Genomic DNA, 15433 nt, shown 5'->3' with positions numbered 1-15433 from the left:
ATCAGACAAGGAGGCCCTCCATCAATAACCTCCCACTCTCCATTTCCCCTCTATCTCACGCCCTCCATCTCATTTCTTAATCTTTACAACTCAGTGATTCAAATACCTTTCCTCCTACTTCTCATTCCATTTCACAGTCTCCAAGTCTTCTTTTTGACCCATGCCTACCTACTCCTCTCGCTCCCCCTCTATTTCTCTCTCTCATCCACACATCTTCATCATTTCTCCCCTTTTCCATTTGCTCGCTCTTTTTTTGCCTCCAATCTCACTTCACAGACCCGCCTCCTGTCTGAGAACTTGGAGAAAGCACATTAAAGGATGCATACTGGCTAAACCTGCCGAGCTGCGTGACTCTAAATTGGATCCTCTAAAACTTGCCTCTTGCATGTGTGCCACAGCTGCGCAGGGAACCCCAAGGCCTGACAAGAGTTAAAGACCAAGTGGTCTCTATCCATAGCACAGCACAAGTCACTTTGTCTCACACGCAGACACGCACAGAAATGTAAAGCTCTTCAGTGTGCCGACAAACTCTGTAAACAACAACACAACCCAATGTGTCCCTACGAGCCCTTCGCAGGTTTATGATACAGCCCTGCAATGGTTTTGGGGGCTGTGGTGGAAGTGGGATGTTGAGGAGAATTTAGTGTTTCACCTAAATGGGAGCTTGCTGCCTGGAAGACATCGAGTATACTGTTTTACTCTGAATTATTAAAAGCTGCCTGTTATTGCAGCTTGGACTGAAATAGTTTAGATGCCACAGACTACAGATGTTGGCATAAAACTATATAATTTATATTCCCAGCTATTCTGCAGCCATCCATCTTATTGCTATTTTTCTATATGAAAGGCTATACAACTGCCATGATGGACAAAACATGACTACTTTAAATAAGTGTCAGGTGAACTCTAAGTTTGATGAAACCCCCCCAAAAAAATAACTGTCAGAATCCCAGCAAAAAGAATATGCCTACGTGCTTGATCTCGCCTCTGCAAGCTCAGCTATATCCAGTGTCCGGGTATTCTGTGGGGCAGACGACAGAAGCCTTCACCGGCAGCGATCACCCTGACACTGGCTCCCTGAGCGAGCTCTACTGACAACCTTCCTCTGCAATGCAAATAACCACTTCCACATGAGCAGAACCATCACTAGCACTCCCTGTACACTTGTATTCCATGTCATTATCCCTGGGGACTCGCACGCCGTTCCTCTCGTCTACCCTATGCCTCATGCTGCTACCCTTATCTGTGACGAGAAGGGGGCTGGGGCTTAAAACAAATCGGTCCGGCTCATGCATTCACAGCCATGATAGAGGGCTGCCACTGGCTTTTTTTCTACTCATACCTCCTGTCAGTCACACTTGCCCTCCAGCCATGTGTACTGTATATCATTAGTCCTGATTTTTTTGCTGACAAACGCTGGCTGTCGTGCTGCGCAGCCCCCTTACCCTCTCTCTATGGACACTACACCAAAGCATGGCGAGATGTGCCTTACAAATGAGCTCTCTCTGGTTCCAACATGTGCAAGTGCACCATTTGCGGATAGCACGCACACAGACATCCAAATACATGAGAATAGATGTTCTAAGATTGGAGGTATGACTTAAAGCTGTCAGCGTGACCCCGTGGCTCCTTCTCCCTCCTCTCCTCTTTTCTCAATATTTCAACTGTTCTGTCACTTCATCCCCCTCTAATCTCTCACACACTCCTCCTCACCCCCCCTCTCTCCCAAAGGCACACGGTCCACCCAGTGAGATGTCAGCCCCGATTAGCCACATCGAGTTGATGGGTTTTAAGTTTGTCCTTCATTATTGAGTAATGTGAAATATTCTCAGACATGTTTTTGCCTCTAAAACGGTCATCTTGTCTATTTGGATAGCCACTTTTTGTGAGATAATCATTTTTACCATCTATTTCAACACGCATGCAAGGACACACACTCACACTGCGAGACATACACACCCCTCTACTCAGGGCCTTATTGTTTACAGCTTATGATCCATGCGCATAGCCCTCGCACTTTTTTTTTCTTTGTGTCTGCGGGCAGAATCACACCTGTACAAGCTTCTACGGGGACTCGCAGATGGATTGTCACTCGGTATCTGGGCCTTGCCTCTTGCAAGGCTCTGCACAGCCATGCCCGCAAGCCTGGAATAAAACCAGACTCATCTGGTTCAGCTCCACTGGTACTGGTAGGTGATGCTTCACAGTGCCAAATTGGCATTAGGTCATCCCAACTGTACGGCATAAAAACGGATCAAACGGGCACAGAAGTGCAAGCGGTTGTTTTCAAACTGAAAAACAAAACCTACAAAAGCCCCTCCCACCCATTAGACACAAAACCCAGCTCTATAACCCAGATCATAGCTGTGTCACATGATTGCATTTCACAGACAGGCGGGCAAGCAGTCTCCAGCCATAACTAAAAAATAGGTTAAACAGGCTAAAAATATCAAAAACATTAATAATTCAGCTTTTTTGCAAACCTGTACCTCAGAAAAAAATAGCACACATTATACAGTGAAGTGGTTTAATGGGTAGGGTAGTTAGCAGTGAGCACTGGGAGGGACCACAGCACCAATCTGTCATCCCTGCTAATGTCACAGGTGATGTCAACAACCTATTCGCTGGAACGTTGAAGACAATATAATTACACAGCAAGCAAGACACAAAGTAGGCAAAGTTCTTCATGTTTCTCATGCACGGGAGAGAACCGGACAAACGCCATTCCTTCGCTTGACCCCAGTTGCTCTCGTCCGCTCCCCCGTAACACTGTAACACTGCTCTTTTATTGAGGTTACATGAATATGCATAGGTTCATTAACACACGACGTATACATACACACAAAGAGTACCTTGCCTGTGTGTGTGTGTGTGTGTGTGTGTGTGTGTGTGTGTGGGGGGGGGGGGGGGGGGGGGTGTCAGAGTGTGACCCCATAAAGACTTCCCTAAACCTGCTGGTCTGGAAGTCCAGCAGTTCATCTAAACAAAAGGCACTTAGACTAAAACAGATATAGATATGTTTATCCTACCATAAAACAATAAGAGAAGGTACAACCTCTCCCATGCTCCCAGAGTGCTCTGGAATTAAGGATCAAACCTCTACCAATCTAAAACTAATTATAAAACTCTAAGCATATATAAGTAGATATTTCTAAGCATAAATGACAATCAACAATACAAAACCTAACATCAAGTTTTAGAAGTTCATATGCACTGGCTGTATATAATGACATGAAATTTCTATGATGAAACACATTTTAATGTTTCAGTTGGTGTTCTTTATTCTCCAAAGGCAGGTGCAGAGAGCAGATCAAGACTTTTTTTTCTTCTTCAAAATACTCTCAGAGGCCAATCCCCTGAGAGAAAGAAGGCTTCTCTAAATATGTAGCTAATCTACCACACAGAAAACCAAGACGAACAAAAGAGAGGTGTGTGGGAGCGTGTGTGTGTGTGTGTGGACGTTAAATGGGTACCAGAGGACCAACAATGAGAAGAAGCAGAAGGTGGATTGCAAGCAACATTGTCACAGCTACCCTTTGCGTATGTGTGCGTGCATGTGTGTGTGCGTGCGTGTTTAAGGATATTCAGTTCCTCTGGGAGCACTTTAGCACCACAGCTCTTTGCTGCGTACATTACACGAATATACCATTACAACAGACATACACACAGACACGTGGAGAGTTGCACACACACACACAATCCATAAAAACTATTGTTCTGTTGCGGTCACACGCTGATATGATTTGGGAACATTGTTAGGTGCCATATACCACAGTCCCACCAATAATAGGTAAATAAAAAGTGTTTGCTGACACATGCACACTAACACTAAGTTAAAAATTTTGCATTAGTAGGGACCACGCCCTCAGTTACATTTGACAAACCTTCTGATAAGTGAATGGAAGACGGGACAAGCATAGTCAAAGAACCAGAAGGAGAAATGTACGACATGTGGTCCGGCTCCTGAAATTTGGATAAATGATCTCCAGTTCGTAGCACATCATCAGACCTGGGTATTAAGTTCAGAACAGAAGAGATCACAAACATGATTTAAAAACTAATATCTATAATATCTTATTCTCATTTCAGTATAAACTTCGCAACACAAAATCCTGTACAGTTCATAAAACTGAAAAAAATTAAAGACCACCCTCATGCCCTTTCTAACATACACAATAATGTTATCTTTTTCCTGAAAATATACACACATGCATACGAACACACCCAGACACATGAACACGTATTGCAGTTACCCAAAGGCTAAATTCTAACGAGTCCCCTTTCCCTGACTACAAGGTCTCCAATCCTGCCAGCACCGATTGGCTTCATGCTGACCAGTCTGCTCTATATCCACCCCCACCCTCACCCACTCAGCACAGTCACATACAGCACATACACAACCAGCCAGTACACTACATTCATGTACGGAGGGGTGACATATTAAAGGAAAAACTCTTTCACGGGCGAACTCAGGTCACGATATTTTCCACACTTATCCTTTCTCACATGTAATGCACAGCAGGAAAGCAGGAAGCGCTCCATTTCAGAGATCTCTGCACCTCTGGAAATACTTGATGTGGTTTAGGCGAGGGAGGAACCTGGACAGAGTGTGCAGGAGGCACATGTGACTCCCAAAAACTAGCAGAACTGAATATTAGCTTTGTACATAGTGGCACAATCTGACATCACACACATTTTGTACTGCAGAGCAGGCAGGGCAAAGACCAGCTCGGTTCTGATCTGAATGCATCTTTGTGTTCTCACAAGCAGCTCTCCCACATGCCACTGAAACAGCATTAATGCGTCTTACAATTCTACAAATCACTGCAACTCTAGTGGAGTGTGTTATATGCAAAAACCCCTGTAGGGGTTCATTTGGATTCAGATCTGCTGATTGTGAAAGGCACATGCCATTCTTGAAGAGAGCATTTCCATCAGGTCAGACGTGTTTCATTATAACCTAAAGGCATGAAGCCAACGTGATGTTCTTTAGATTTTCAATAAGCTGTTCCACTGAGGGGCCATGTGGAGCCGAACCATGACAGCAGAACACAGCTACCAAATCCCCTAACTACAGGGTCAAGGGTTCAAGTTTGTTTTTCTTAATTTGTCACCAATGTGAACACACTACGTAGTGTAGCATTGAATTATTCAGCCTTTGCAGCAGCCAGGCAGCACACAGCAAGCCTTGGCTGTAGACAATAAACAGGTGGATAGGATGCATTAGTAAGCATAGGTAAATATGTTATGTGTGTGTCTGTGCATATACGTGTATGAATAAAACCCAATGAAGTAAAGATGGGCCATTTGCAGCATGGTGGAGCCAGCCTCATTTCCCCAGTACCAGCTCAGCCATTCTCCACAATATAACCACGCTTTGCTTCTCACTCCTCTCTCATGCTGTTATGGTTCAGGTGAGCAGCGGCATGTACACACAATTACACATACAAACACACATATAGAAACAGACTGCATCCGTGTGCACTCACACAGAAGACTAACAGTGCAGGTATGTATATAGCAGAGGGCAGAGCGCAACAGTGAGGGAGCAGAAGAGACAGAAATGGAGACAGAGGAAAGCAATCGAGAGGGAGGATATCTACTAGTGTTGACATTGCAGGAGGCTACATGTGTGTGCCGGAGCATAATCTTCCCCCTGCTCTCATTGGGTTTTTAATGTGGCTGCTATTTCCATAAACCTGCCTCCTGAATCACTGCCAGCCGCTTACACTCCCCCCAGGTCGAGCTGTACTAATACTAGGACTGAATGCATGCAGCAAACATATTTCCACCAATGCCTCTCAAAGACAATCACCGTTATACACGGTGCTAGCACAAAAAAAGGGACGGCAGCGTGATTTGTTCTATGCAACAGTAGGTAGACTTGCTAGTCTGCGACTGAGATTATTTCTTGGATCTGTTGGATTTGAGGAGTTGCAGTGAGAGGACAGAGAGTTTTAGGAGAGTTGGGGGAGGTGGAGGATGGAGACAGGGAGGGGGATGGGTGGGCGGATAGTGTGAGGGATGCGGGATTTTGTCATGATGCTAAGCTGGGAGGAGTAAATCTCCTGCAGACTTGTGTAGGGAGCTGTGAAACTCACAAGTATACTCACCATTTGCGGTAGGAAGTGGGCATTAACTGCCATAAAGAGTCATCAGAAAACATTTTAGTGGCCATCAGGGGATATTTATACTTCAGTTGGCTTGGAAAGAAATACTGATAGGACATGCTTGAACAGTCACATACTCAAAAGCTCACTAGTTTGGTATATGTTAGAAAATTAAATGTCTCTCCATCAGCGGCACACAAATATATTCCAGACTCGCTGTCATTGGGGGGTATGCAATCAGGGCACACCGCCATGTGCGCATGTTTTTCGTCCCACCTTTATACATTGCTATCTGTATATACACAGAACTGGCAGCAGTGCAAAGCCAGCTTACCACATGTACACAAACACACACGACTAATAGAGCCAAGCGGCACACACCTGGTAAACTGTCAGAGGTTCTCCTATTCTGTGGCCAAACTTATGTCAGGCACTCGTGTCCCCGAGGTTCCCATCACACTTCACTGCAGGAATCTATATTCCAGTCCAGTACACTTCCATTAGGCCATACTGTTCCTTTCAGCAGCTAATGTGTAACAGGGGGACACAGATAATAACATCCAAGAACACTAGCACTTCTTCCTAATAACACTGGGTTTTTTGTGTGTGACTCAGCGAGTGTTTAGATATGAAATATGAATAAGCCATAATTATAGCTTTTTGTAAAGCTAAAATGTAAACACTGGAATAAAAGTGTAAACCTGAATTAACCTGAAGGTTTAATACTTTTATTATCCACCTGCTTTTTAGTCATGGTCAGTACTGTAATAAGATTTTGTACTCTGTCTTTCATTGTTTTACAAAGTAAAATTCTCCTGCATAGAAACTCTATTTACACAGAGATACAAAGAAATCTAGATTTTGTTAGAAGGAAATTTTGACCTTGAGCAACTACTAACACCAGAAAAACATATGGCTGAGAACACAGTAGATTAATAGTGCCCATTACGAATTCAACATTTGCTTGGCTTTTGCCAAAGTACGCACAGGTTTGCTAAATTTGCAGAGTATTATACCTTTGAATAAGGAACCAGTAAATAGGGGTGGTTTCAAAATCAAACTGGAATAAAAATCTCCTACAAGTTACAAGTTTCAAGTCAGTTTGCGTTCCCCCTCTCAGCAGGAAAAGCAAAGTAGAGGTCAGAGATTCAGCACTTTGCTCAAGGACATTACAACATACACAGAGTTTGAATTATACACTTACCCAAAATTCAAAACAGTCCATCTCATGAAATTCAAGTATGTGAATGCTGGTGTCCGTGTCTTTGCGGTCATGTGTGTACGTGGGGGTGCTTGTTTGTCGGCCCTGCTCGAGGCGTAGAAAAGCTAGTTAGGTTGTACAATTTCCATGCACGGTTCTAGTCATTTGCAAAAAGTAAAGTCCAGTAGGATTTTGGTGGTTTGGCATTAATTCCAATTCAGGCATTTAAAACAGCAAATATGGATGGGTAGCCACACTGGTCAAACTGAAACGCTCGAGAGCAGCGATGCAGGGGATAATGACAAAACGCAGACGTTAATACCTCATAACCCATCTCGGGAGAATTCCTAGTTTACATTAATTATACCATAGCCCCTGGCAAACTGCATATCAAGCAGGATTTTGCAAACAAACAACTGGCATATCTACTTACCATCAAGCAGCGAAGCAACAGGGGTCATATCGCAAAAGATTTAAGAGCAGCGAGGCTCAAGAGAGGACGGTAAAAGCTATGAGAGGCAGGCACATGTCAAACACACACACTGCAGCATGGATTTTCTTCCTATGATGTGCACAATGTTCTATAATGTAAATGAAAGTTACTCTTCCTAAACCTGACCATGCATACAGGATGATTAGGGACACTGGTGCACACCAGTGTCCCTGTAGCTACTGTTTTACTTATGGCCAGTAGAGTATACAGCACGCACTGCCTGTGCTTCCTTGGACCAGTGGTGTTTGTGTGTGTGAGTGAAGTTGAAGGGAAGAGTAAAGCACCCTCAGCCTGACACCCATCAGCGTCTGCCTGTTACATTTCTATGACATGCTTTGTCTCAGGGAGAGCAGCAGCAGTGGAGCAGTGGGAGCGGGGGAGACAGAAGGATGTGGGGTGGATAGGACTGGGTGGGGTAAAGGGGAAAATCAGCAGGAGGGCTAAAGTAGGAATGAAAGGTGCAAGAAAAGGGTTTTATTTCTCACATGTGATACACGGCAACTTCAGCAGCCAGTGAATGTGTGTGTGTGTGTGTGTGCGCGCAAACATGAAAGGACAAACTTTCAGACTCTTTGTCTGAGTTTGCTAAATTTATAAATACAGCTGTACAATCATAAGATTTTTTATTTTGTTACTATTAACTGGGGCTGTTTATAGCTCTCCATTAAGGTGACTGTTAAACCTGACTGAGCCCAGGTGATTTGGAGGTCTTCTCTTCGCTTTGAACAAAGGGGCATGAGGACTTGTATCTCTCCTTTATACATTCAGCCACATCCTGTGACAGCACTGAGCAGCTCCTTCAGTGGGAGACTGCGGCACCCACGGTGTGGGACGGAGAGATTTCGCAGGTCTTTCCTCCCCACTGCTGTCAGACTCCACAACAAAGACTTTAACTGAACAAACACACACATCCACACATGTGCAATAACACTAAGAGCAATAATCTTTTCTGGCATCGTTGTATTTTTACTCAGTTGTATATAGCATTCGTATTCTATTTTTATCTTATTGTATATTTTTATTCTATTTTATTCTACTGTATATAGTATATTATTTTATTCTATTCTGTACAGCTGTGTACTGTATTTATTCTTATTGTATTCTAATTTTTGCGTCATAACTTTTGCACTGTCCACTTCCTGCTGTGACAAAACAAATTTCCCACGTGTGGGACTAATAAAGGTTATCTTATCTTATCTTATCTTATCTTAATAGCACATCAGCCCTTATGGATGCCCCTCCAGTTATTAATGGCTCCGAGCCGTGGGAGGAAAAACTTAGTGGAAAATCAAGAAATCAAGACTCAAATCTGCCTTTTGTAACACATAACTGAACAGAGCTAAAAAAAAAAAACTAAAAAAAAATTGGAGATAAATTATCTAAATTTCAGAAGCGGAACCACGCCTCTAAACACGCCCCTTCCGGTTCTCATCTATATATGACCCCCCAGCTCTATGAGCTGTTCATTCTCGTTTTTGTGCCCCACCCTCCCTGCCCCTTTTCAATTCTTTTACTTCTTCACTTCTCATTAGTACATGGGGATCTGCCAGGCCCGGGAGCCGTCGCCAGTCCCCTCTGAGGCCTTCCCCAAACCGCAGTTCAATTCATATTTAAGCCATTCGCCTTTATCTATGACAAAACGCTGTCAAACCTGAATTGAGGGCGCGGGCCCAGCTAGTGAACTGTCCCGATGCAGTCTTGACCGCATGAAGCAGCACTACCTCTGTGATAGTCACTTCTGCCCACTCCCGTATTATTAGCATCTCTCTGGTTGTTTTCTCATATGGCTTTCAGACATTGTTGGAAGAATCAGGCAGGGCTTCTGTCCAAAGTTGCCCACATGTAGCACAACAGAGAAGATATTCTGCCTCAGCCATATTCTGGCTACTAGAAATATTTGGTTTAGACCAGTGTGGGGAGGGCGCTACCTGGACAGAGCATGTAGAGGGCAGGACACATGACATAATGTCAGCGTTGACACTCAATCCACCTACACTGTTGGAACATAGGAACAAACTCACACAAAAGCTTTGCACTAATGCATACGTGCATATAAATGTACATCAAAATGTTATCCCTGCGAAATAAAAATGTGTGCAAACTTTTGTTTGCCTCAACAAATACAAACGAAACTAAAACCTACACTCCGTTTCACGTTGTCTTTTTGACTTTCCAGAAATGCAGAGCTTTCTATTTCTATGTCATTCTATGCTATTACTTCAAAAGTATGAGGCAGAGTGGGTCTGATCAATGCTGGCAATATCCCCTTGAGAACAGACACATGAAAAAGTTTAAACCGGGCCTTCAAAAGGCTGAGCTATTGATTGAATTGCTTTCTAAAGTGTTTTTCATCTCTGACACTGTACAAGGAGAATTCCGGCTGATGTGCAGCCGGGTGCAGGTGGCATGGCTGACCACCATAGAGAGAAAAGAAAGAGGGTGAAAAGCGGTGGAGAGAGAGGCAGACACTTACCCCTGGCAGTGTTTTCTGTTCGTGGAGGGCGTTCTGGGCTTTTATGGCCGACTCTCGGGCGCAGTAGGTGAGAAATGCACAACCTGCAACACAAAGATCAAAGTCAGAACAACACTTACACATAAATTATGCACACAATGCAAAATGACACAGCCATTTGCAAGAAATATCAGCTAAAGAAACTGGTACATTAATGAGAATGAACTGAAGGAATTGGACAATTACCAAGCACGCAATTAAACACAATTAAAGAACCAAATCTGTGCTGAAGGTCTCCTGAGTTACTGAAAACATCTCTTAGACTAAACAGAGCAAGTTAATAGAAACAGGCAACCATGCAAGACACAAGGCTACATGTAGAAAATTTTCGATGATGGCAAGGGGAGAAAGAAGAGCCAACCACAGCAAAAAAAAAAAAAAAGTAGGAGATGCAAAGAGCATTATTTGGATGAATAGCCAAGCCTGCCCAGCTTCCCCAACACTAGTGCCATGTCCTGTTCAAAGCTCTTAGCAGCCTGGCCAGTGTCCTCACCCTGAGAGGCTGTGACAGCAGCGGAGACAAAAGAAACAAGACTGCAGGGGAGTATTGAGTGGGGTGGAAAAGGAGAGAAGAAGGGATGTAATAGTTTAGGGATGGCTAAAGGAAAGAGATGCTGCCAAAAAAAAAGAAAAGAAAAGACAGGACAGGCCGTTAAAACTCTTGGGTTGATGCCCAACTATGAGACATTGATCTAGAACCAAAGCATACACACATCTGTGGAATTAACTGCACATGAGAAGAGAAGAGAAGAGACCTTTGACCTTTAACACACCTTTATTAAATCAATACTTCAACTCACAACCATAACCGAAAATGAATGCCAAATCAACATATGAACAACCCTCCCCTCCCACCATCAACCCCACCCAAATACAATAAACACAAAAAAAGAAAAACAAAACCAGAAGACACTCCATTCGGCTTTCTTCAAAAATTCAAAACTAAATCATCATCAGTGATATTACACAAAACTCCATTAATGCCCCAAATAGGGACAAACTCTACAATGTTGGACACCATCTTGTAATAAACAAACTCTACTTTCAAACGTGCACCTACTAACCCTTTAAACATAATTCCTAAATTAACAGATCCTGTTCCCTTCATTTTGTTCCTCCTTGTGAGCCATATACTCATCTTCGCCTGACTTATTAAAAAATTAATCAAGCCAACCTTCCTACGCTGCACTGCAGAGTACCTCGGACCCAGGATAAAGAGACCCTCCTCCAAAACACTCCCAAGGCCAGCAAGCCACTGCCGCAGCAATAAAAAAAAAGGCCAGCTAGCCTGGAACAACCTAGCCACAGGTGCTGCAGTGTTTCCTCAGTCAGACAGAAAGGACAGTGGTTCCCTGTTCGTGGATCCATATGTGCCACGTGTCTGTTCGTAGCCACGGCCCCATGCACTATTCTCCACTGGAGATCCGCACTGCGTTTCTCCATGGGAGTTTTGTACAGGGACCTCCAGCTGCCCCTTGGAGATGACCCAGGAGCCAACACACCTGACCACTTCAACTCCAGAACACCAGCCAACAATCCCCTGTTCAGCACCTTTACAGCCACCTCGTATATAGCCTTCTTAGAGATCTTTGACAGGTCACCAGGAACAGGTGTTAGAAAGGAAAGAAGAGAGCCTCCCTCCTCATCCTCCCACTGCGGCACAAAGAGACAGCGAAGGAAAGTCAGCTGAATTTGGTTGACCACCCGCAGAGCGAGTCCCCAGCGCAGCTCTTACGAGTCCAGGAAGACCACCCATGGCTTCTTCCACCAGCTTCTCCAGAAATCACAGAGACCGGATCCCAGTCTCCTGAGCCAACTTGGCAGCAGTTTTCCACTGCCCCGCCATCCTCAGGCCCACCAGCTTGGTAGGACCAGCATTTATGAGGAACCTCTGCACACTAGCAGTGCTGAGCATCTTACTTGGCACCAAGGGATTGTAAAAAAGAGGCTCCTCACCAACATCACCAAAAATTGAGAACAGTCTCGCTGTGCTGTCTTAAGACGGAACGCTGTGATACGGCTGCAAAGGTCAATCAAACTCTGACCCCCTCTCTGACACAGAGAGAGACAGCACAGCAGACCTGATCCAGTGGAACCCTCCCCAAAAGAAAGTAACCAGTCTTTTTTGTATCCCCTTGATAAGAGAGGCTGGAAGTTCAACAACAGCGGCATGGTGCCAGAGTACAGAAGCGGCCAAGTTGTTAACAACCAAAGTCCTTCCCCTGTAAGACAACTCCGGCAGGACCCAAGTCCATCGAGACAACCGGGCAGCAATGTGTTCAACAACACCCTCCCAGTTCTTCCCCTGAAAAGCATCAGTTCCCAAAAACACTCCCAAACACTCCAGTCCCTCCCTGTTCCACTGTAATTCTGCCGGTAACACTGGCTCCTCTTTATCAACCCACCCTCCCAAAATGAAACCTTCACACTTTGACCAGTTAACCTTCGCGGAGGATGCTCGGTCATATAAGTCCAGTGTCTGTCTGAGTGTTTCAATATCACTTTGACCGGTTATAAAAACCGTAACATCATCAGCATAAGCTGACAATTTTACTGGACTTCCTGCTTCGTCAAAGGTAAAACCTGAGAGTCCCTATCTAAGATGGTGTAAAAGGGGTTCAATGGCCAGCGTATACAACATACCAGAAAGAGGGCATCCCTGCCTGATGCCCCTCTGAGCTGGAGCAGGCCGACTTAACCCTCCCCCCACCTTTAACATGACAGCAGCATTTGAATACAACAATTGGATCCAAGAAATGAAAATGTTCCCAAACCCAAAAGCTTCTAAAGTTTTAAACAAATAGTGGTGATCCACTCTATCAAAAGTTTTTTCTTGATCCAGAGATAAAAACCCCACATCCAAGTCCTTGAGCTTGGCCAGATCAATAATGTCTCGAATTGAAAACAAGTTGTCCATAATAGTTCTTTCAGGGACACAGTATGCTTGATCCACATCAACAATCATGTCAATACAGGTCTTCAACCTGTTAGAAAGACATTTTGCAAGAATCTTGTAGTCCGTACAAAGCAAAGAGACAGGCCTCCAATTTTTGAGCAAGCCCAGGTCCCCTTTCTTTGGCAGTGAAGTCAAAACTGCCCTTGTGCAACTTGTTGGCAAGATCCCAGTGGTCATACAGTATGTGAAAACCTCATGAATGTCCTCTCCTAGCAGCGACCAGAATTCCTGGTAAAATTCCACAGGAAGACCATCAACTCCTGATGACCGACCACCGTTGAGTTGTTGAACCGCTGAAGACATCTCCTCAAAGGAAATAGACTCCAGCACAGCCGATTCAGCCTCATCCAGCCGTGGCAGCCCCACCAGCATCTTCGTCACACATTCAGGGTCACACGTGTCAGCACTAAAGAGGCTGGCATAAAAGTCAATGGCAAGCTTCCTCATTTCTACTGAGTCAGATATCACCTTCCCATTTGGAAGCCTTAAGTGCAACATTTGGTGTGACTCTCGAACCCTTTTCTCCAGCTTAAAAAGGAACCTTGTTGGGGCACCTATTTCTTTAATAGTAGAAATCCGAGTCCTAATAAGAGCACCCTTTGCTCTTTCGTGAAGAAACTTGCTCAAAGCCTTCCTCCTGCTGTCCCAGGTATTATTTGTATTATCTGTCCCACTTATAATCTCAGTCTCTAGCCTCTTGAGCTCTCGTTCTAAGTCCTCAAAGTAGTCTTTAACAGTAGCCGTTGCATGTGATGTGTATTGGTGACAAAAAAGCTTAATCTGTGTTTTCCCCACCTCCCACTATTGAGCCAAATTGCAAAAGTCCGTTTTCCTTTGTTTCCAGTGGCACCAGAAATCAGAAAAACCAACAGGTGAAATCTCTGCTTTAACTAGTCTACTATTATACATCTGGTTGATATACAGGGAGTGCAGAATTATTAGGCAAGTTGTATTTTTGAGGAATAATTTTATTATTGAACAACAACCATGTTCTCAATGAACCCAAAAAACTCATTAATATCAAAGCTGAATGTTTTTGGAAGTAGTTTTTAGTTTGTTTTTAGTTTTAGCTATTTTAGGGGGATATCTGTGTGTGCAGGTGACTATTACTGTGCATAATTATTAGGCAACTTAACAAAAAACAAATATATACCCATTTCAATTATTTATTTTTACCAGTGAAACCAATATAACATCTCCACATTCACAAATATACATTTCTGACATTCAAAAACAAAACAAAAACAAATCAGCGACCAATATAGCCACCTTTCTTTGCAAGGACACTCAAAAGCCTGCCATCCATGGATTCTGTCAGTGTTTTGATCTGTTCACCATCAACATTGCGTGCAGCAGCAACCACAGCCTCCCAGACACTGTTCAGAGAGGTGTACTGTTTTCCCTCCTTGTAACTCTCACATTTGATGATGGACCACAGGTTCTCAATGGGGTTCAGATCAGGTGAACAAGGAGGCCATGTCATTAGTTTTTCTTCTTTTATACCCTTTCTTGCCAGCCACGCTGTGGAGTACTTGGACGCGTGTGATGGAGCATTGTCCTGCATGAAAATCATGTTTTTCTTGAAGGATGCAGACTTCTTGCTGTACCACTGCTTGAAGAAGGTGTCTTCCAGAAACTGGCAGTAGGACTGGGAGTTGAGCTTGACTCCATCCTCAACCCGAAAAGGCCCCACAAGCTCATCTTTGATGATACCAGCCCAAACCAGTACTCCACCTCCACCTTGCTGGCGTCTGAGTCGGACTGGAGCTCTCTGCCCTTTACCAATCCAGCCACGGGCCCATCCATCTGGCCCATCAAGACTCACTCTCGTTTCATCAGTCCATAAAACCTTAGAAAAACCAGTCTTGAGATATTTCTTGGCCCGGTCTTGACGTTTCAGCTTGTGTGTCTTGTTCAGTGGTGGTCGTCTTTCAGCCTTTCTTACCTTGGCCATGTCTCTGAGTATTGCACACCTTGTGCTTTTGGGCACTCCAGTGATGTTGCAGCTCTGAAATATGGCCAAACTGGTGGCAAGTGGCATCTTGGCAGCTGCACGCTTGACTTTTCTCAGTTCATGGGCAGTTATTTTGCGCCTTGGTTGTTCCACACGCTTCTTGCGACCCTGTTGACTATTTTGAATGAAACGCTTGATTGTTCGATG

The 15433-nt window shown here is 44.2% G+C and overlaps 1 protein-coding gene across 5 annotated transcripts in view; it reads right to left on the bottom strand.

Annotated features, from left to right (window-relative positions):
• Positions 1-15433, bottom strand: part of celf5a (cugbp, Elav-like family member 5a) — a 188284-nt gene that overhangs the window by 157101 nt on the left and 15750 nt on the right. For all 5 annotated transcript variants that reach the window (XM_085398403.1, XM_085398400.1, XM_085398401.1 and 2 more), the window contains exon 2: positions 10278-10360. In XM_085398403.1, coding sequence (XP_085254529.1) covers positions 10278-10360 — 83 coding nt within the window. The remainder of the gene's footprint in view (positions 1-10277; positions 10361-15433) is intronic.

Source organism: Rhamphochromis longiceps, linkage group LG23, assembly GCF_057381845.1.
Source record: "Rhamphochromis longiceps isolate RC_006_pf linkage group LG23, R_longiceps_female_GT1.1, whole genome shotgun sequence".
Classification (NCBI taxonomy): domain Eukaryota; kingdom Metazoa; phylum Chordata; class Actinopteri; order Cichliformes; family Cichlidae; genus Rhamphochromis; species Rhamphochromis longiceps.
This window is presented reverse-complemented; position numbering and strand designations above follow the sequence as displayed.